The 23,246-nt window shown below is 36.7% G+C and overlaps 1 protein-coding gene across 4 annotated transcripts in view; it reads left to right on the top strand.

Annotated features, from left to right (window-relative positions):
• The window catches only part of map3k13 (mitogen-activated protein kinase kinase kinase 13), a 53,151-nt gene that overhangs the window by 13,808 nt on the left and 16,097 nt on the right, over window positions 1-23,246 (top strand). The window contains exons 2-5 of one of the 4 annotated variants that reach the window (XM_039683509.2): window positions 951-1,011; window positions 12,337-12,455; window positions 20,516-21,197; window positions 22,680-22,863. In XM_039683509.2, the coding sequence (XP_039539443.2) occupies window positions 20,594-21,197; window positions 22,680-22,863 (788 nt within the window). In that variant the 5' untranslated portion in view covers window positions 951-1,011; window positions 12,337-12,455; window positions 20,516-20,593. Of the gene's footprint in view, window positions 1-950; window positions 1,012-6,219; window positions 6,316-12,336; window positions 12,456-20,515; window positions 21,198-22,676; window positions 22,864-23,246 lie in introns of those variants that run through there. The other 3 variants (XM_039683507.2, XM_039683508.2, XM_089133468.1) reach the window with 3 other exon arrangements.

The raw sequence follows: 23,246 nt of genomic DNA, 5'->3' as shown, positions 1-23,246 counted from the left end.
ATTACAGCACAGTTTTATAACATTGAATAAATCTCTTCTGTCTTTAAACTTTGACGTGGAATGACTATTTGACTGCATTTACGTTACATGGTTCAAGTGACCTAATTCTGTTTTTTTTTTTTTTTATGATGGATTTGATATTCTCAGATCAGTTTCAGGCTTCATTCATACGTGGAAACTAAAAAATTGCCTTTGCGTCTGCCATGCGAGCATACAGATCGGATATTCCCCTGTCAATGCGAGTCGGACGTCTTTGAAAAAGCGACGGTGGCAAATGACGTCAAATCAGGTGGACGACCGCGATCACATGACTCTTTCAGTGGTGCACTGGGGGACAAAGGCTCAACCCAAAGCTGACATTTAAAGCTAGTGTTATCATTGCAAAATCATCACGTTTTTATTTGCTTTCCAGGTCAGTGCGTCCACCTGGGGCTGTTTCGCAGGTCTACTCTGTAAATGCAGATATCGGATATGGGTCACTTGTAAAAGATGCAAGCTGGCCGCTTTAAACCCTGATCATAACGAGCTTTTCCCAAAATGCTCCCTGACTTGATGCAGTGCATCTTGTCCTTGTTTTGGAAGAGGGATTTTGAACTGTAAAACTGCTGAATTTTTAAGTACGATCACAGTAACGGAGGAGATTTTCACACGTTATCCTCTAAATAATTGACTTCACTGGAGAGATTCTGTCTGCATACGGACGGATGCTCGTGTTTAGAAAGTGTGTCTCTCGTCTCAGGCTTTTGCTGGCTTGTTTCGATGGCGTTCCCTGCTAAACATTCACCCATAGTTCACTCTGGGATTCCCCAGCAGACGTTCATGTTAACACTTCTCATGCACACACACTCCGGCTCAGCTTTTGATTTTCCCTTCGGAAAGTGCGATCAAAGAGTCTGATTACTGACCGGGTGACCTCTGAACTCTGACCCGTCTGTATTTATTATTCACAGGTGCGGAGAGAAGAGGACACACTTCGCTCGGCGTTGGAAATGAGCCTCACCTTCTCTGGAGGTAAAAACTGTGACCTGTTATTATTAATAATGTGCAGAAAATGTTACACACGCTGAATAAACTTAAATTGAGGACGTTTTTTGCGGAATTTATTTTTTTTATTTTTAATAAAAAATAATTTCTTTTCAGTTTATGTACTAGATAAAAATGATGCAAAAAGCTGAGCTGAATACGTCTCTGATGCTTTAATGCAATTAATTTAACACTTTTATATTACTATATTATTTTACCATATATTGGTGTTTAAAATAAAATAAAAATAATTGTTTTTGAAGATTACCAAATGACATGGACAATGTTAGTTAAGTTGGTTTGCATTAATTTAATCATGTTGGTCTGGGACGTTTTTTTGTGCGTCTAGGGTCACAATATTCAAGAATTGCATTCGCTAATTTAATGAACTAAATTGAACAAGCAGCAAAAATCTCTTTTTTGAGTTTATATGCTGTCTAATGTGGCTCTACATGCTGCTTTTATCTGGGAATTTATGCGTACCCAGCATGCTTTGCTGTAGGTCAATGAAAGGAGAGGCTTCAGCAAGTGGAAGTTTCTGTTGTTCTGTTACTTCTGAGTTGTGATCAAGCACAGACGAGGGCTTGGCGACATGACCTAAAAAAAAAACCCCAGAATGATCTGGATTTCCCCCTCGAGGTTAAAGTGCAATCAGAAACAACAAGCCAAAGAGACGAGAGGTTATGCCAAAGTCAGCATTCAATCTTCGTCCCTCAGCTAAAATGAAATGCTAAAAATGCACAAATTATCATCTTACTGAGTTATTCATTGAATCATTCAGTCAAACGATTCGTTCAAAACGGCTGATTCATCCAGGGACAAAGCAGAAGTGACTGAGTGAGTGAGTCATTGATTCATTAGAACAATTCGTTCAAAAAACGGTGGTTTATTCAGTAACGAACTGCAGAAACTGTTGCTCAGAGACGCAGTGGCTCTACTGTTTGAAACCGTTTGCATTGGCAAAATAGAGGAAACTCTAGGGAAGCTTGTTCCTGTCATATAAAACAATTTAAAAGATAATTGTGAGTCAGAATTGGCTGATATAATGACTATTATGACTTTATTACTTCTTTATCAAGCAATTTTGATAGAAAAAAGATAAAATTGTGAGTCACCATTTTGTTTTTTATTCTGTGGTGGAGACAAGCTTCCATAAGAAACAGACAATATTGTGTCTAAAATGTAAGTCACCTAATAGCCTATTAACTTACTGTTTACTAAATTGTTGTATAAAATCAACATCACATTTAAGCTTGTTTCTGCCACTGAATATAAAAATAAAATAAATAATTGTGACTTTATATCACAAACTTTATTTCTCAGAATTACCTGATATAAAGTCGCAATTGCAGGTTATAAAGTCAGAATTGTGAGATATGAAGTCAGAATTGTGAGATATAAAGTCAGAATTGCGTGATATAAAGTCAGAATTGTGAGATATAAAGTCAGAATTGCGTGATATAAAGTCAGAATTATGAGATATAAAGTCAGAATTGAGAGATATAAAGTCAGAATTGCGAGATATAAAGTCAGAATTGTGAGATATAAAGTCAGAATTGTGAGTTATAAAGTCAGAATTGCGAGTTATAAAGGCAGAATTGCGTGATATAAAGTCAGAATTGTGAGATATAAAGTCAGAATTGTGAGATATAAAGTCAGAATTGTGAGATATAAAGTCAGAATTGCGAGTTATAAAGTCAGAATTGCGAGTTATAAAGTCAGAATTGCGTGATATAAAGTCAGAATTGCGAGATATAAAGTCAGAATTGTGAGATATAAAGTCAGAATTGCGAGTTATAAAGTCAGAATTGCGTGATATAAAGTCAGAATTGTGAGATATAAAGTCAGAATTGCGTGATATAAAGTCAGAATTATGAGATATAAAGTCAGAATTGAGAGATATAAAGTCAGAATTGCGAGATATAAAGTCAGAATTGTGAGATATAAAGTCAGAATTGTGAGATATAAAGTCAGAATTGCGAGTTATAAAGGCAGAATTGCGTGATATAAAGTCAGAATTGTGAGATATAAAGTCAGAATTGTGAGATATAAAGTCAGAATTGTGAGATATAAAGTCAGAATTGCGAGTTATAAAGTCAGAATTGCGAGTTATAAAGTCAGAATTGCGTGATATAAAGTCAGAATTGCGAGATATAAAGTCAGAATTGTGAGATATAAAGTCAGAATTGTGAGATATAAAGTCAGAATTGCGAGTTATAAAGTCAGAATTGCGAGATATAAATTCAGAATTGCGAGTTATAAAGGCAGAATTGCGTGATATAAAGTCAGAATTGCGAGATATAAAGTCAGATTTGGGTGATATAAAGACAGAATTGCGAGATATAAAGTCAGAATTGGGTGATATAAAGACAGAATTGCGAGATATAAAGTCAGAATTGGGTGATATAAAGACAGAATTGCGAGATAGTCAGAATTGGGTCACCGTGATATAAAGTCACAATTCTGAGAAAAAAAGACAGAAGTGCAACTTTTTATCTCACAATTCTGACTTTATAACACATGATTGCGAGTTTATATGTCAAAATTCTGACATCTTTTCTCAGAATTGTGAGATTTAAACTCGCAATTGCGACTTATCAGGCCAATTCAAAGACTAGCCCCCCCCCCCCCCCCCCCCCTCAGATAGTTTATATCACGCAATTCTGACTTAATTTCTCGCAATTCTGACTTTCCTTCTGGCAATTCTGAGAAATAATGTCAGAATTGCGAGAAGGAAACTCGCAATTGTGAGAAAAAAAGTCAGAATTGTGAGCTAAAAAGTCGCAATTACCTTTTATATTTTCCATTCTATGGTGGAAACAAGCTTCCATACATTTGCTAACGTGCAATTGCATATTTGGAAAAAAAAAATGCATACAAATATTAAAAACAACTTTTGCAGAGACGTTTTTTTGCACCATATCTTGTTTTTGGGAAGCATTTTTAATATTTTTGGTGGCATTTTTGTGCCAATCCTCCGTTAACGTGTGTGGGCTGAGTCATGGTACTTTTTTTCGAGGCTCCTTCTGCGATGTGACGCACAGCAAAGGCTGCTACTGCTTCTGAGTTGTCCACTGCGTTTTATTCGAGCGAAACTGAGACGGGATAATCCCCCTTCACGTTTGTCTCCCAGCAGTGTTCTGGAGGACGTGTTGGGGAAGGGCTGAACTCTCCTCGTGTGCCGTCATGACATTCACTGAGCCCACATCAATTAGCATCTGTGGAATTAGGCCAAATATGCGCTTTATTCAACTTCAGGGAGAGCTTTTGTCTGCTGGTTCACCCTTCTGACATCGCTTTGGATTTTGTTTGAAAGAGTCTTAATGTGTGTTTATAGGCAGTGGGTTTGCTTTAAAATAGCAGCAAATGTACAAATCCACATCAGAACTCATACAGAGCGTACAGAGGTGAACGAGAACACACACACACACACACACTCCAGCCAAACATATGTTCACACATACACACATGGGTTCCAAAATTAAGACTCGCCAAGTGCCAAATGTGAGGAAAAATTGGCTTCGGCGGACTAACGGCAGCTATTCACCAGCTGTCCTTTCATGATCTGCAATATTTCATTTTTTTCATTTAGCAGATGCTTTTATCCATATATGGATTAAATTGAGTAATAAGAGTGATTGTCTGAGCATCATTGATGACTGATGGCACTTTTACCTCAGTGAAAATGTACATTTACCACAGTGAATATATAAGAAACAAAATTGTGTTTTCACGTTTTAGTTTTGCAAGTGACCTGTGCCTGTTTACATAGAATTAAATCTGTGCTTTTTAAATCTAAATGATTGTTTTTTACAAATAAAATAAGACATAAGACTGGACTTAAAGGAGGGGCTTGTTGCTTTTTTGTATTATATGGCTAATAGTTTATTTTTAGTGTAATAGTCATCAGCTAGTAAATTAGCCATTTGCCTTCTACAGTTTATTAATGCTTTAATTGAATAAACCTTTCGAGTTTATGCTAATAACAGTGAATAATATATATATATATTAGGGCTGGGTAACGATTTACATAATGGTTACATAATATATGTGTGTGTATAATTATTTTGCATATATAAATACACACACATGCATGTATATATTTACAAAATATTTTCATGAATATACTGTATATATATATTTATACATAATTTATATTAAATATAAATATTAATATTTTATTTATTAATAACACATTTAAATATATACATGCACGTGTGTGAATTATTTTTATATACAAAATAATTATACACAAGTACACACACACACACATATGTAAACACAAACTTTTATTTTGGATGCAATTAATCGTTGCCCAGCCCTAATAAATATAAACATTTACTATTTATGTGTATGTTTTTTAAGTTTTTATTTATGATTATAGAACTGTGTGGAAATAAAAAAAAAATAATGGGATGTTTGTTTTTTTTTTTTTTGCTAATGTTTATATTGATTTCACTTTTCATTATTGAAATGAGAAGTTAGGCCTGGACTTACTGAAGAGTTTGTAGCTTTTTGCATTATACACTGAAAAAAATAATATGCTTTATCTAATCAATAAAATTGTGGCAACATATTACAAGCAATATTATTAATTAAATTGTACAAATTAGAATTAATTAGAATATTAATTTGATTAACTATTACTCAATTCTAATTTGTTCAATTTGCTTGTAATCTGTTGCCACAATTTTATTGATAAGATAAAGCATATTCATTTTTACAGTGTATGACCAGTAGGTTATGTTTAGTTCACTAGACAGACAGTGGGACGTGTTTCTCCTATAAAGAGCATTTGATTGGAAAAAAATTGGCATGCAAGCTCAGCTGATGTCATCAGTGTTTTTGATATGTTTCATAGAAGAAGATTAGAAATAGACGAGCATTGTTATGATGAGCTCAAAGATGACAGATATGGACCAAAAGTCCTGTTTACTAAAACAATGCACAATGTGACCTCTTTAATTTGGGATGGTGCACCACAGAGAGCGAATGCGCCACATGCATTAGTGTCCCGTGTTTTCAAATCATTCCCTCGTCTGTTCCTCTTCCGCATTCTGCCCGTGTGTGTGTGTGTGTGAGAGAGAGAGAGATCGGGCTCTCTGCATCGTGCCTGCGTCATCCGGCCCCTTCATTCATGAAAAGTGTGACGTGAGCAGTCGACTCTTCTGCCGCCCACTCAGACGATGCAGCTCTCTCTCTCTCTCTCTCTCTCTCTCTCTCTCTCTCTCTGGCTGGTTTCAGCTGTTTCTCTGCCTGAGAGGAGGATCATGTATGGCATCTCCGTCAGCTGTGAGTAATCCACTGCAGCTCTGCGTTTGCATGCTTGTGTTTCTCTTTTCCTTCTTCCTGTGTGTGTGTGTGTCCCTGTGTGTGTCTCCTCTCTGCTTTCGGATGGCCGTTTCGAGCTGAAGATGTGAGTGTGACTTGAGTGAGTGTGCGTATGAGCTATATTTGTCTTGTGTTTGATGCGGCGATCTCCTCCCGCCGCCCTCTGTTGAAGGACAGACGGAGCAGCCAACAGGGATACACGCTACACACACACGCACACACACGCACATATGCATATGAAACTTAATGAGTTCTCTCAAGGGAATGCGTCTCTTTCGCTTCTTTTGTGTTGCCTTTTGTCCAGATTGAGATCTTTAATTACGCAGAGTGATCTGAGATCACAGCATGTGTGTGTTTACGGTAGGGGTGGGCGATATGGAAAAAATATCATATCACGATTTTTTTAGGAAAATCACGATCACGATTTTTTATCACGATTCTTTTTCAAGTTGGTTTTAAAATTTTGCAAGTGGCTGTTCATTACAGCCAAACTAATGTCCTTATGTTAAAAACAAAGCCTTAGGTAACAAAAGAAAAAAGAAAGGCATACATTTAGGCCAGTGGCGAAGATAAAAATCTTTGTCATTATTTTCTTTGTTATTAAAAAAATAAGACAAGATAAACATTACACAAATTAATATTCAAATTAAATAAATAGTGCTTTATTTTTCAGATGCACTAGGTGTATTTAGAAGTAGCATTGAAGAAAGTAATTAAATTAAACAAATATGAAATTAAAACACTACAGAGACTTCACTGAATAAATTGATTCTTATTAAAGCTACTATTAAAGTTCTCAGTCAGTGAGTGATTTTCTCCTTGTGTTTTTTTTTTTTTTCCTTTTACTAAAGAGATTCCCTCAAAAATGAAAATGGTCTTAATTTACTCTCTCAAGATGTTTTAAACCCAAATAAGTTTCTTTCTTCTGTTGAAAATAAAAGTTATTTTGAATAAAGTGGGTAACCGAACAGTTGCTGGTCCCCCTATAGTTTTTATAGGTTCTCTACTGGAAGTTAATAGGGACCAGCAACTGTTTGGTTACCCACATTAAAAAAAATCGTCTTTTGTGTTCAGCACAAGAAAGAAATTAATACAGGTTTGTAACAACATTAGAGTAAGTAAATAATGCCAGAATCCAGATTTTTTTTTTTTTTTTTTTTTTTTTTTTTTGGTGAACTATCCCTTTAAGGACATGCGGCAGTATTATTCCTGTCGCTTTTAGACCAGCACGCGACGCGTTTAATATAGACGCATATTACACCAGATATTCTCTCAAATGTTTGCTTTCATTTTAGACATAGCCTGTTTATGTAAACATTGTGTGTATTTAACAGTATTAGCATAATAAGACTCGAACGATAACTTAGTCCAGTATTCAGGCGCTGTTTGACAGGCTTTAAGTGCCTGTGAGCGCCGTGGGTATGCGGTCAGGAAAGCGCACGTTAGAACAGCACATCAGCGCGTGAATTAAATGTTTAACCGGCAAGGCTTATGCAAATAGTGAACTTTTGTGAATTGCAGTGTCCCATACCTATTCATTAATGTGTGATGTGTAGGCTACGTCGCGTTGTACAGTTGAGACGGCGCCAGAACTGAACTGATAGAATGCACTGTAACACGATACTACGATATTTCTTCAAAAGCAGATCGTGGAGACATTTTAATCGTCCACGATTAAAAATCGTCATATCGCACACCCCTAGTTTACGGTTTATCACAATATAGTCATTTTTGCTTGCAATTTCAACTAAAATGGATTTACATATTAATCACTTGATTTTATCTGTTTAATGCTTATTCATTAAATGTTCTCTTTATTTGGAGCTTGATGCATGCAAGACAAAAGCTAAATAATGAAATTATAGTATTCCGACTGTAAATTATGAGCCTCATTCGAAACTGTTGTAAAATAGTCAATATTCACACAGCTACTGTATTAATGCTTTACGTTACTGTAGTGCTGTAAAGCTTTATAATTTAACTTCCTCATTTTCACTGTCATGATGCCAAAGTTTCTGTAGTCGGTACCAATATCAGTAAAATGTTAAATTGAATTAATTTGTAATGCTAATAATAGTTCTAAGTTACCATTATATTATATTATTTTATTTTATTTTATATTATATATTTAGGGCTGTTTAGGGCATCCAAAATAAAAGTTTGTTTTTACATAATATATTTGGGTGCACTTTGTATAATTATTATATATTTATATTTATTTATATATATATATGCATGCATATTTAAGAAAAAAAAAATATATATATATAATATTTATATTTTTATATATACCATTCCTGCACACACTGGGCACGTGTAAACTCATGTGAACAGTTGCAGAGTTTAACTGCACAATGGCTGCTAAAAAAGGGCAACAAAATCAGCAAATCTTGCAGTTTCACGTCTCCATGTTTGTGTTTACTCCGTCGCCGAGGCTGCTCTGTTATTGCCGTGTTCTGGGAGCGTAACGGTCACATGATAGGGGCTTGTCCAATCATGGAAGGGTATGTAATGATCCAGAAGACCCAGTCAGGGAGAACGGCACGCACTAGTGTCAACGTAGCCTTAAAGTTACATTTGATTACTTTTATTTAATGTCTCTACCTGAAAACGACTTTTACTTGTCTCAAATAATGTTTTAAAGGCTGGTAGTTTTCGCTTTATATGTATATATCCTGTATATGCACACACTCGCAGACTGTAATACAGCCTAGTCCTCTATTTGTCTTTTTGTTTGTGATGTTTCTGTTCTATTGTGAATGGAGGAGAGCAGCTCAGTTTGTTTCTAAGCATGTTTATATAACCTCACGCTGGTCGCCAGAGGTTTAAATCAGCGGAGAGAGAGAGAGAGAGAGAGAACTGCTCATATAGACTATTAGAAGAGCTTCTTCAGCCGTTTTTAAAGATGGAGTATAACGCAAGACTGCTGCTGGTTTGTGTGTGTGTGTGTGTGTGTGTAGGCCGCAGCAGCTAATGGAAGTGCCAATGTAAAGTATTGATTATGTGTCAGAGCTTTAAAAGCGTGGGGGAGATGAGAGATGTGCCAGTAATCTTGAGTCGTGTCGTGGCTGTGTCATAATGTGTGTGTGAGGGTCCGTCTCCTGTGATGTGCATCATCATCTTCAGGGCTTGTAGTTCTGCTGTGGAGCATCAGCTGGTGGAGTCGTGTCCTCTGTTGTCGCTCTGGGATCTGTCATCAGAACTGAGCTGAAGCATTTTTCCTGCTCCTCGAGTCAAGTTCTGGATTCTGGAAGTAAAAATCCCATTTGTGTTCTCCATAGGGGAATTGAGTTGAACGATAACTCATAAACCATTAAAGACAGACCTTCTGTGATCTATAAGGTTGTTAATCGATGGTATATGCTTTTGATGCAGCCATCAATCAATACAATTTAACAGTGGACTTCCTGGTGGAAAAACTACATTACCCATGATTCTGCTGAGAAATCTCTACCAATCAGAGAATTGTGGCAAAAGTACCTTCGAATTTACCAAATGCTCTCAAACATAAATATTTGTATTTATATGCATATTTTGCATGAAGAATGAATGAGAAAAACACAAACTGATGACGACGTTGAGGCAAAGATAAACATTTGCAAAACATTACGCATGCAATAGATCATCCATCCATCCATCCATCCATCCATCCTTTTCAAAAAGTCCATCCATCCATCCATCCGTCGTTTTCAAGAAGTACATCCATCGATCCATCCATCCTTTTCAAAAAGTACATCCATCCATCCTTTTCAGAAAGTACATCCATCCATCCATCCTTTTCAAAAAGTACATCCATCTATCTTTTTCAGAAAGTACATCCATCCATCCTTTTCAGAAAGTACATCCATCCATCCATCCATCTATCGTTTTCAAAAAGTACATCCATCCATCCTTTTCAGAAAGTACATCCATCCATCCATTCATATATTAATCCTTTTCAAAAAGTACATCCATCCATCCATCTGTCCATTCTTTTTCAAAAGTCCATCCATCCTTCCATCCATAATTTTCAAAAAGTCCATTCATCCATCCATCCTTTTCAAAAAGTACATCCATCCTTTTCAAAAAGTCCATCCTTTTTTAAAAAGTACATCATCCATCCATCCTTTTCAAAAAGTACATCCATCCTTTTCAGAAAGTACATCCATCCATCCATTCATATATTAATCTTATTCAAAAAGTACATCCATCCATCCTTTTCAAAAAGTACATCCATCCATCCATTCATATATTAATCCTTTTCAAAAAGTACATCCATCCATCCATCCATCTGTCCATTCTTTTTCAAAAGTCCATCCATCCTTCCATCCATCATTTTCAAAAAGTCCATTCATCCATCCATCCTTTTAAAAAAGTACATCCATCTGTCCATCCATCCATCATTTTCAAGAAGTACATCCATCCATCCATCCATCCATATCAAGAAGTACAGTCTTGTTCCTTTTGTCGTTCTGTATTTTCAAACTCTTTTTTTGCTTCAAATGAAAGTTTATAGTTGTATCTGAATGTTTTGGTTCATGGCTTGTAACTTTTTACTGAAGATTTAGGAAAAAAAAGAAAACTCTTAGGAGTTAGGATGTGTCATGTTTTGAGAGGGTCTGCGTGATGTCGGTTCCCCGGAGCTCTAAATCTCCTGAGATCATGGGCCCTGCGGCGCTGTGACGTCGAACTGATGCACAGCATCAGTGTGTGTGTGTGTGTGTGTGTGTTCCTCCCGTCTCCGCAGTCTTTTTTTAGCCGGCTGCTGCATCAGTGTTATTATGACTCACCTCATACTCCCACAAACCACCAGCCGTATTTGGAGGATTTACACCCGCTGTTCTTAACAATCAGCTGCAACAATAACCTGCAGAATGAATGAGTTTGTGTGAGTGTGTGTAGGAGGAGGGGAGAGGTGGTGATTTGCCCACGGGTTTTCTGTTAAGATCCTAACTTCATCCAGTATGACCATCCTGTGCATGATCACACTTACAGTGAATTTGTGCGGTGCTAGTGTAGTGTAGAAGCAGAGAGTTTGCTGTAAAGTTTGCTCTACGGTGTTTGCATTTGTTTTTATATTTGAAAACAATCATACATTTAAACTATTCACAGGCAAATGATTCCAACAAGTGAATCAAAAACAGACAGAGTGAACAGTGTAGTCTGATTCAAGAAAACATGATTCTGATGAGCCGTTTCTTTTAAAGAATCATTCAAAAAGATCTGATTTGAATCCGTTAGATGAATCTTTGCACTGAATCAGTTACAAACGCTACCGAATCAACACCTGAATCACAGTAAGATGAATCTTTGCACTAAATCGGTCACAGATTTTACCGAATCAACAACTGAATCACCGTTAGATGAATCTTTGCACTGAATCAGTCGCAGGTTCTACCGAATTAACATCTGAATCACCGTTAAATGAATCTTTGCACTAAATGAATCAGTCAGTTTCTACCGATTCTATAATATTATATATATATATAATATTTGTAAATATTAAAAATGACTGTACAACTAAATTTTTAATGTATTTATTTGAATTTTGTTTTACTGTAATATTTATTTATACAATAATAACCTCTTGTAGGTGTGTGTTTATATAGAGTGATGGGTGTTTATATTGCATGTTTATCAACATATTTTTTTTTAAAAAAGTTTTCTGACTTACTGCTAAAAGAAAACTGATATGGTTTTATGATATATGGGGTGGTGATGGCGCAGTGGTTAAGACACATGCCTTTGGTGTGAGAGACCCGGGTTCGAATCCACTGTGAGACACCAATGTGTCCCTGAGCAAGACACTTAACCCCTAGTTGCTCCAGAGGCGTCCGACCTCTGACGTATATAGCGATTGTAAGTCGTCAGCTAAATGAATAAATGTAATGTTAATGTACATCCACCCCTGCTCGTGTTGAAGCTCCTCACTCGACGTGAGACTGCAGTAACTAACACATGTATTTAGGCCATTCATGTCCCTGTGTCCTCTTATGATTTCAGCTCTGAGTAAACAGCAGATTTAGGATCCCAGAGGAGGAATAACTGTGCAGGCTCTGATCCGAAGCCGGAGTAAACCCAAAGCAGGATCAGCACAGCTCAGGACACGCATGCAGGGACAGGTAACGTGTGTGTGTGTAACAGATGCAGTGAATGTCAATGATTTCCATTTGAAGGTTCAGAATACATTGGCATTGATGGACATTAGCAATATATATTTGATATAATCAACATTGCAATTTCCTGAAGGCTGTGCCTTTGTACCATGAATGAATGAAGCCGTTATATAGCACTTTTTCTGTTATCTTTTTGTTATAATTGTAACTATAATATAGTTTAATAGCATCTCTGATTTAAATTTTCATAGCAAAAGCAGTGTTTGAGTTGGTAGGTTTGATTCATTTCCATGAATCAGTTCAAACTGTCTTTTTCAGTGAACTGATTCAGAGCTATGATTCATCAATTCATTTGCATCTTCAAAACTGGTCATTCATTTATAAATAACATAACACCTTAGCTCACATTGTATTGAATATGAAACTTTTGTTACAGTTTTGGTTATTAGTTTTGAACTATATCAGACAAGAACAATAATTTCCAGTAATTTCTTTAGTCAGAACTGTTTTTTCCTCATCTGTGGTCCGAGCAGATGACAGGTTTACCCTGCTATACCGTAGTAGAGCGTGTTGCTAAAGCAGCTTTTCCTATCAACTTGTGTGCCAACCCACAAATCAGGAGACTGTCCATGTCTTTATAATATCAGGGACTTTCCATGTTGGCAATGTTTGGAATAGCACATCACACTAGCTATGTTGTGGATTTAATCTGTTTGCAAAATTGGAATATATAACATTTGCAAATAAAGCAGTGATTCCATCCCATGTGTTCAAGAGAACAAAATAATCACTTCCTGGGAAATTTACATAAAATATCTGTAATAAAAATGGAATTTGCTGCAATCGGGCTCTAATGAAATCTTAAATAATATTTAGCATTAATACAATTATAGTTCATATAAACTGTAAATATTAAAGCAAATTAAATGCATAAATAACACCACTCTGAAAATGTGACTTAAGTAACGTGATAGCGTTGTGGCATACTATGGTTTGAAATGTGTTCTGTTGCATTGTACATACTTTTCATATTAAAAATAATATGCAGTATTCAGTGAATATTTAGCAGTATTCTTATTTTCTTTTCCAAACTGAGCCTGGAAAGATCCTTTCCAGAAGAAACATTATATATTATATATTATAAAACATTATGTTCTTATAGTTAATAAAATTAATTTTAAAATTTATTATAAAACATACTAAATTTTAATTATAAAATTACTAAACAAAAATATTTCTTATTTTATAATTAATATGTGTATATCATTTTTACTATTTAATGGGTCTTAATGCTTAATACTTTTTTAGAAAAATGCAGTAACTTTTCCAGAATAAAGCCATGAGATAATACCTAATGAGTCAATCCTGAGGATTTTCATCCAGAACAAACATTAGACAATAACTTTAGATGACAGATTTCAGCTGGACACTGCAAAAAGCATTTTGTGTTGTTTTATAGTAATAAAAAATACCATCATTAAAATAAGACGCATTTAGTTCAGGCAACATTTTCAAATTTGTTTTTAAAGCATAAATCCAATAACATCTAGTGGTGTATTATTTATTATCAAGAAAATATTTGCAAATGGAAAAAGAAAAAATCTTAATTTTCTTTAAAATTTCATAAATGCATTAATACCATTATAAAGTTCATACACAGTAATTAACCAGAAATTGGAAACCACAAGCAAAGTCAATGCATGCATTTTAAATGCATGCATTCAGTTTTTGTATTGTGTTACAATACAAGACATCCCTACATCAGCATAATCCATTTGAGAGGAGGTTTTTGCCATTTAAAAAGCCTGATAATTATCTAAAAGCCTCAACTCAATTACACTGCTCATGCAGACGGTGGTGTTGTCCTGTGGGATGTTGATGCTCACAGCCTGTCTGCTGAACTCTGAGGTCTGCATTGTTCCCTGTGATTGATTGGCCTCTCACATCTGTCAGTCATGAGCTCTCAGCGTGTGATTGGACGAGGCTCTTTGTTGAATGAGCAGCTGTTCTCTGAGCGGAGGCCCTCACGACCCCCGACACGCACCATCATAGCGGAGAGTGTGTTTGAGGCCATTTAAAATCATGCTTTCACCGACACATTGACTTTACCCGTTACAGATCAGAAGTTCATTGTGTTAAGGTTGCAAGTTTTGTCAACCAACTAAAATCTCCAAATTTAAAAATATGATTACATAAAAAATTAATCGTATTTCTTGACCGGTTTGTGAGATTCAGCATCACACACACATCTGTGAACTCATAATTCCTATTGTTTGTGTGTGTGTGTGTGTGTGGTGTTTATGAATGTCTGCACACTCCATTGTTTTACTTGTTTTATGCCTGTTGATGGATATGATCTTTACATAAGAGTTCACAGTGGTGCGGTGCAAGGAAATATCAGTGTGCTTGTGGCGTAAGCCTGTGTGTGTGTGTGTGTGGCACAGAGCAGATTGTGCATCCTCTTGTATCAGTGGGATTATTTGCTCGTCAGATGTGGGGGATCTGGGTGTGTGTCTGTTGACCATCGACAGGAACCTGATCCTCCAGCCCCACCAGCTGTCCCGTCCCCAGCATCTCTCCTGTGTGTGTGTGTGTGTGTGTGTGTGTGTGTGTGTGTGTGTGTGTGTGTGTGTGTGTGTGTGTGTGTGTGTGTGTGTGTGTGTGTGTGTGTGTGTGTGTGTGTGTGTGTGTGTGATGGGGATTATAAGGAATGCATGTTTTTTATTTTGTTTATTAAATTTGTATCATGGGATATTGTACAATTGTAATGGAGATATTATTATGTTTGTAATGTAATATTAATACATTATGTTCTTTATACGTAATAAAATTATATAATACTAAACAAAAATATTTTTTCTGGTAACACGGAATTTAACTGATCATTATTATTGCATGTTTTATGGAAAAATATTAAATTATATATTATTTGTGATATATAATTATTTTTTATTATTTATATTATATAAATTTGTATTTATATAGTTTGGTTACATTGAATTTAAAACATTATTAGTAGTTGTAAACGTAGCATGGTTTTTATTTAATATTTACATTAGTAACATATGGAATTTAAGTTTTTATAGTTAATAAAATTATTTTTAAAAATTATTATAAAATTATAAAACATACTTAATTTTAATTATAAAATTACTAAACAAAAATATTTCTTATTTTATAATTAATATGTGTATATCATTTTTACTATTTAATGGGTCTTTAAAGGTCTTAATACTTTTTAGAAAAATGCAGTAACTTGTCAGCATTGACTTACATTTGTTTGTTCATTTTTAAAAAACTAAACAGAACTGTACCACTAATTACAAGGACTATTAATTTAAAGACAATCACAGTTTCTGTTCTGTGTTGACTTATGTCCCACTTCATCTTCCTGTTTCAATTGGAAATATTTCTTTTCTTGTTTTTTTTTTTTAAATAAAATAAATGTACGCTTTTGTGGTCAAGATCAATCAGAGTAATTGGGGGAGGAGCAATCTCATTTATAGAGAGCATGTGATTGGACAAATATTTGAGTGTGTGTGATGAATCCGTGTTTCTGGATCAAACTGGTTCAGCAGTGATGAGTGATGACGGACCCGTGTCTATCGAGACGCTCTCCGTTGAGCCCAGTCGACGGATTAGTGGATTAAAGGTCTTGTTAAATCTCTCGTTCTTTGTCTTCCTGTGCATCTCTCTCTTTGTCCGTCTTTTTCATTTTCTCTGTATATTTTAGAGAGTTTGTTGCTCCTCTAATACTTGTAAGTCCTGGAAGAAACATACTTTTTATACTGTTATTTTTATGAATATCAAGCTCATTAATAACAGCAGCTAGTTATCTACAGTAGTTGGACAGGAACTGCATTGATAAGACCCAAATATTATTTATATCAGCGCTGCCACCCAAACCCATGAATAATTCACAGCACTTCAGATTGATGTTGACTGGACTAGATATAGAAGCAGAACTAAACTGTTGTCATGACCAGCGTGTCTCTCCACGTGTCAATGCATTTTGGCAGGACTTGTGTTTCTTTCCCCTCCAGACTGTAACTCTGAGCTGGAGTGGAATTACACACACACACACACACTCACAGGTTTGAGGGTTACCTGAGCAAACGCTCTCTGGTTTCCTGCTGCACTCTCGGCACACGTGATGCATTATTGATGCTCTTCTGCTGCAGCTCTATCACAGCCACTCACCGGATCATCTTACACTCATACATACAACACATATAGTGGGGATGCATGATATCTTGCACAATATCAGACATTTTATTTTTTTATTTGTAGTTTTTGTGTGTGTGTGTGTGTATATATATATATATTGTTTTTTTTTTTGGGGTAGTTGTTCATTTATTGTTCATACTGTATATTTTTGTTTTTATTTGTTTGTTTTTAATTTTGCTTTTATCTTTTTATAATTTTTTTTTTATTTGTTTATTTATTGTTTTATCAATTATCTTTTTTGCAATATTATTATTTTGTTTTTTTTTATTATTTATTTAGTGTATTTCTTTTTATTTCTCTATTTATTGATATTTTTATTGCAATATTATATTTTGTTTTTATTGTTATTATTTATTGTATTTTTTTATTTATATATTTATTTTGTTATGTTGTTGTTTGTTTTTATTTCTAGTCATTTATTATTTATTTAAAATACATATATTTATTCATCTTATAGTGGAATGATGTTTTAATTCATTTACAAACTTTTTATTTGTCTTCCTACAAAGTGTCGTGCATTTGTCTGTTGTCCTCCTCATCAGTCTTCACTGAGAGATCAGATTGATATTTGGGCTACACAGTGTTACTGTGAACATCTAAAACCGCTGTAGGCTTGGGATGTGCTGATGATAATGAGCTGACTGAGCGTGAGAAGAGTTTCTCCTGTTTCTCATTAATCTGCTTTATCTGATCCTGAGCTTTCCTTCTAATCAGAATTGGCCAAGCGCTGCACGGGTCCTGATCCGATTGCAGCGTCCGGTTGCCGTTTCTCTCCTCTGACCCTCGCTCTGATGGACTCTGACTCGCGCTGTTCTTTTGGGCTTTCAGGACAGGTTTTTTAAGATACTTTGGCTCTCTGTCTGTTTCGTCCATACATACAGTATATGTATGTGAGTGTGCTTTGGGTTTGTCAGGCAATGATTGGACAAACAAAGCTGTTCTTTTTCCAGGTCATGTGTCTGTCTTTTGTTTGAGTTTTGCTTTGGTAACTAAGAGTAACAGGTCAGTTTGTTTGGCTATAATGATCAATAGTGGCTGAGAATACAGCAGCTGTCAGAAGTGGATCTGTGTGTGTGTGTGTGTGTGTTACCCATAGTCCTCAGTAAAACCCTTTTCTCAGTCTTAGTTTTAAGCAGGAGTTACAATATAGAACGTTTTATTATACATGGTTTCTATGTCTATAGTCACACTACATTTAACATGACGCGTCTCCTGATTGGCTGTGATTGTGTCAAGAGGATAAACAGACTTTCTTTTGGCTAGAAACTTGGTTTGGACACGAGAAGAACAACAAACACCAGTGCAAATATTGCTGTAAACAATAAGCTGTAATCTGCACACTATATTTATGTACATGATAAAGTGGCTGGTGAGTGTGTATGTAATTATATGTGTATATACATATACATTAGGGATGCACCGATATGAAAATTTTGGCCGATACCGATAATTCTTTATATTTGAAAGCCGATAACCGATATATCGGCCGATAAACTTAAATCCAAATTTTTATCTAATTTTGAGAGCCTGATTACAAAAACAAAAGTCTCACAATTAAATCCATGTCCCAAGCGCACAATTATAATGATGTTCTCATTATAGTGTTGTATAGCCGATATGACAGATTTGCGTTGCACATGTTGTCCCGAACCAGATTTTCATTTTTTTTAAAGAGATTTCAATCATATTTCAAGAAATTCAAAAACATAAACAGTGCTCAACAAGTGTCTCAGCTGTAGGTAATAATGCATTATTTATCGGCTTTAATTTATCGGCCACATTTTCTTACCAGGCCGATAACGGTGACATTAAAAATGAACATATATCGGCCGATACCGATATGCTGGCCGATATATCGTGCATCCCTAATTTATATATACATGTATGTGAGATCACATGTGGACGAGGGAGACGCATTCCCATTTACACCTGGTGTTTTTATCCGTCTCTTTTGTCAAAACGCTTTACACCTGTATATAAAGTCATCCGATCGAGCGAAACCAGGTGTAAACGGGGCCGTAAAGGTAGCTGACCTTGTTTCAGACACTAATGCAACCAAAATTCTTCCTGTTTTGGGAGAGTTGGTCTTGCGTAACTACAGCAGCAGATTATCGTGTGTGTGTGAGTGATGCGAGCGATGTGTGCCAGATGTTTCTCTCTCAGAGCTGCACTAACACAGTCGATCAACAGAGGCCGGATCACAAGCACGGCTTCCCGGAATCTCTCTCTCTTTAAAGAGATAATCATCATTAATGCAAACGCCTCCAATCCCTCTCCCGCTGCGTGCGGAACGAGATTGGAAATTAAAATGATCGACTGCTTTAGTCTTTATTTAGCAGTCAGAGCTGTAGTCGCTGTTTAAAACGTTTATTTATATTTCACAAATTCATTGCACGATACACACACATGTGGAGGTGTCTTAATGTATCTAAATTCTAATTTGAAGGCAATCCCAGAATGCATTCTAATAAAACACATTTATTTATTTATAGAAAAGAGGAAGAAATTTGTATTTTTATTCAGCAAGGGTGCATTAAAATTAATCGAAAATAACATTTGAAGAGTTCAGATGCAAAAGCCTCTAAGTGCCATTTGAAATTTTCTTCTAGGATGATCATTTTTATCAAGCTTGTATATTTAAGTTCAGTGATTTCACTTAAATTGCAATGAGGATTACCTATTAATTGTCATTTAAGTGACATTACTGAACTTAAAGGGTTAGTTCACCCAAAAATGAAAATTCTGTCAGTATTTACTCACCCTCATGTTGTTCAACCCCGTAAGACCTTCGTTCATCTTCGCAACACAAATTAAGATATTTAAGATATTAAGATCGCTCCTGCATACTAGTCCATAGGCTTCTTGAGGGACTGGCTCTTGCTGTCCCCGAAAAGTCATTAAAGACATCGTTAAAATAGTCCAAGTGACTACAGTGGCTCAATCTTAACTTTATCAAACGACGAGAACACTTTTGTGCGCAAAAAAACGACAAAAATAACGATTTTATTTCAACTATTCACTTCCTTCTCCATGAGCCTGTAGTCAGTTAACGTAGTGTGATTGCGTAAAGCTACGTCACACGTAGGCTCACCATTGGCCGACGCTGGTCATGTGTGTGATGCGTGTGATGTACAATAACAGAAGCTTACGCTATTAAACTAGTAACCTGACTCGAGGAAGAGGGAGAAATAAACCAATAGTTGAAATAAAGTCGTTATTTTTGTTGTTTTTTTGCGCACAAAAGTGTTCTCGTCGTTTGATAAAGTTAAGATTGAGCCCCTGTAGTCACTTGGACTATTTTAACGATGTCTTTAATGACTTTTCGGGGACAGCAAGAGCCAGTCCCTCAAGAAGCCTATGGACTAGTATGCAGGAGCGATCTTAATATCTTAAATATCTTAATTTGTGTTGCGAAGATGAACGAAGGTCTTACGGGGTTGGGACAACATGAGGGTGAGTAAATACTGACAGAATTTTCATTTTTGGGTGAACGAACCCAAACTTGATAAAAATGGCCATTTTAGAAGAAAATTTCAAATGGCACTTAGAGGCTTTTGCATGTAAACTCTTCATTTATAATGTTACAAAATTGTACAACTTTAGAAATGTCCTATGCATGTCTCGATCTTATTTAATGCACCAGTTTTAAAAACAGTTTGTTACTTTTATTAGTATTTTTTTATTGTTAGTTTATTTGCTAGGGACCATGCATATTCATGAACATTGTTGTAGGATACCACACCATGTAAATATGCCAGAATTAGTAAACAAATACAAAAAAAAAGTTTTTAAAAGCAGAAATGTCCTGACACGCTTCTCTCTCGGTCTTCCTCCCGCAGGTGTGTCATAAACCCAAACAGAAGTCATCCGTAACGCCTCGTCGCACATTTCCCGTCGGGTGAGGAGGGCGTCCGCCCATGCACGGCACCATGGGAAGCTCCCCGGAGGTGCTGTCCTGGACCTCGTGTCCCAGTCTGCTAGTGGGGAAGCTGAAGGAAGAGCTCAAGCTCACGGTCGTCGGAGACTCGATCAAGAAAACCAGCAGCAACATCTCTCCTCAGGCTCTTCTGCCTCCTCCACCTTCTCCTCCACAGATCATCTCAGACCTCGCTCCCCCCACGACTCTTCCCGTCCCTCTCCAGCAGCTCCCGATCCCGTGCCGAGACGAGGAACCGGGCGGGATCAGTCCTCCGTGCACCGCTCTCAGCGAGGACTCCACGCGGGAACACTTCGAGAACAGCGTGCTTCAGCTGCAGGAGCACGAGGAGGCCGAGTCCCCGGGGTCCTGCGGTCAGGGAGGCTGTGGGAGCGGCGGAGAGGAGAAGAACGAGGAGAGCGGGTGTCCGGTGGAGCACGGCGGGAACGACTCGCACCACCTCCCGCATGACGACATCAAACTGCACTTTCACAGAGCCGCGCCGGGGAACGGGGGATTCCTCGAGGGGCTGTTCGGGTGTTTGAGACCCGTGTGGAATATCATCGGGAAGACTTACTCGACGGAGTACAAACTTCAGCAGCAAGGTTAGCGATGGGTACTCGAAAATGTCACTGGCTCGACCACATCAGGCTCAGATTCTGATTTCAGAAAGGAATCATTTTCACGTATGAATTTGTAACGTGCCATGTTAAATTCCAAAAGATAGAACGAAGTCACTTCCATATGAGGAGTTTTTGCAGTGATTATTTTTGCCAAACCACAAACGTATTCACCCTCCACAACAGCACCCATATATACAAATCAGTTTAATAGTTTACGTGATAGAAATAACTGAGTGTTGTATTGAGTCAAAGTCAATTACGCCATGATAATTTCAGTCAGTAAACATCCAGTTTAAGCAGTTCAAAGACAACAAACTCAGTCAATATAATTCATTGGTATTTCCCACACGGATTACGCGGTCGAACTTATCATAAAACAGTCCAATAGAGAAACTTGTCTCGAGACTTATTTAGCATTTGCTCAATTTACAACATAAGGCTTAAAGGAGTAGTTCACTTTTAAAAAAACTTTTGCTGATAATTTACTCACCCCCATGTCATCCAATTTGTCCATGTCTTTCTTTCTTCAGTCGAAAAGAAATTAAGGTTTTTGATGAAAACATTCCAGGATTTTTCTCTATATAATGGACTTCAATGGGGTCCAAATGGTTCAAGGTCCAAATGAGAGTTTCAGTGCAGCTTCAAAGGGCTTTAAACGACACCAGACGATGAATAAGGGTCTTATCTAGCGAAACGATCGGTCATTAAAAAACAAAGTTTAAGTTTTATAAGCTCAAATGGTCGCCTTGCTCTGTTCTGTGATGAGCGTTCGTGACCCTCCTGTTCGAACTTGTTCAATGTTCATCAATATGAACAAATCTTTTTTTCGAGTCATTTTTTAAATGAGCGATCGTTTCGCTTGATAAGACCCTTATTCATCGTCTGGAATCGTTTAAAGCCCTTTGAACAGTTCGCAGTTTGCACTGAAACTGTCTTTTGGACCTTGAACCGTTTGGACCCCATTGAAGTCCATTATATTGAGAAAATCCTGGAATGTTTTCATCAAAAACTTTAATTTCGATTCGATTGAAGAAAGAAAGACATGGACATCTTGGATGACATGGGGGTGAGTAAATTATCAGCAAAAGTTTTTTTGGTTTTTTTTTTAAGTGAACTACTCCTTTAAATGAGTGGCAAAGAAAAAAACTATTTCCCCTCAAAAAGCCAAACCACAGATGAATACAATGAGCTCCAGCTCACTGGGAATTTTTTACAGCTCTTCTCTGCTTATATCACCGCCCTCTAACAGTGAATTCAGCCTAGAAATTGTCCAGACCTTAAATTTATTAAAAGTCTTCTTGATAATAAATGTTCTGATGTTATCAGTTTTATGGTAGCACTATATGAATTGTATTTTCTGATAATGTTCACAAATAGACTAGTTCTACAGTTGATGTTTTGATGCACTTTGCTGTGGTTTTGATTTGTGTACCGTGTTCCCGGTGCTTTCTGATTGGTCAGTAGACATGTGGGAGGTGCCGTTTGAGGAGATCTCTGAGCTGCAGTGGCTGGGAAGTGGAGCTCAGGGCGCCGTGTTCCTCGGGAAGTTTCACTCCGAAGAGGTCGCCATCAAGAAAGTCCGCGAGCAGAAGGAGACGGATATCAAACACCTCCGAAAACTGAAGCACCCCAACGTCATCAGCTTCAAGTAGGTCACAGTGTCAATGCCCACTTTTTGCTGATAATTTACTCACCCCCATGTCATCCAAGATGTCCATGTCTTTCTTTCTTCAGTCGAAAAGAAATTAAGGTTTTTGATGAAAACATTACAGGATTTTCTCCATATAATGGACTTCAATGGGGACCAAACGGTTCAAGGTCCGAAAGACGGTTTCAGTGCAAACTGTTCAAAGGGCTTTAAACGATTCCAGACGATGAATAAGGGTCTTATCAAGCGAAACCATCGTTCATTTAAAAAATAAATAACAAAGTTTAAGTTTTATAAGCACAAATGGTCGCCTTGCTCTGTTCTGTGATGTGCGTTCATGACTCTCCTGTTTGAACTCGTTCATCAAAATGAATGAATCTTTT

Source organism: Pimephales promelas, chromosome 7, assembly GCF_988280905.1.
Source record: "Pimephales promelas chromosome 7, fPimPro1.hap1.1, whole genome shotgun sequence".
Taxonomy (NCBI): Eukaryota; Metazoa; Chordata; class Actinopteri; order Cypriniformes; family Leuciscidae; genus Pimephales; species Pimephales promelas.
This window is presented reverse-complemented; position numbering and strand designations above follow the sequence as displayed.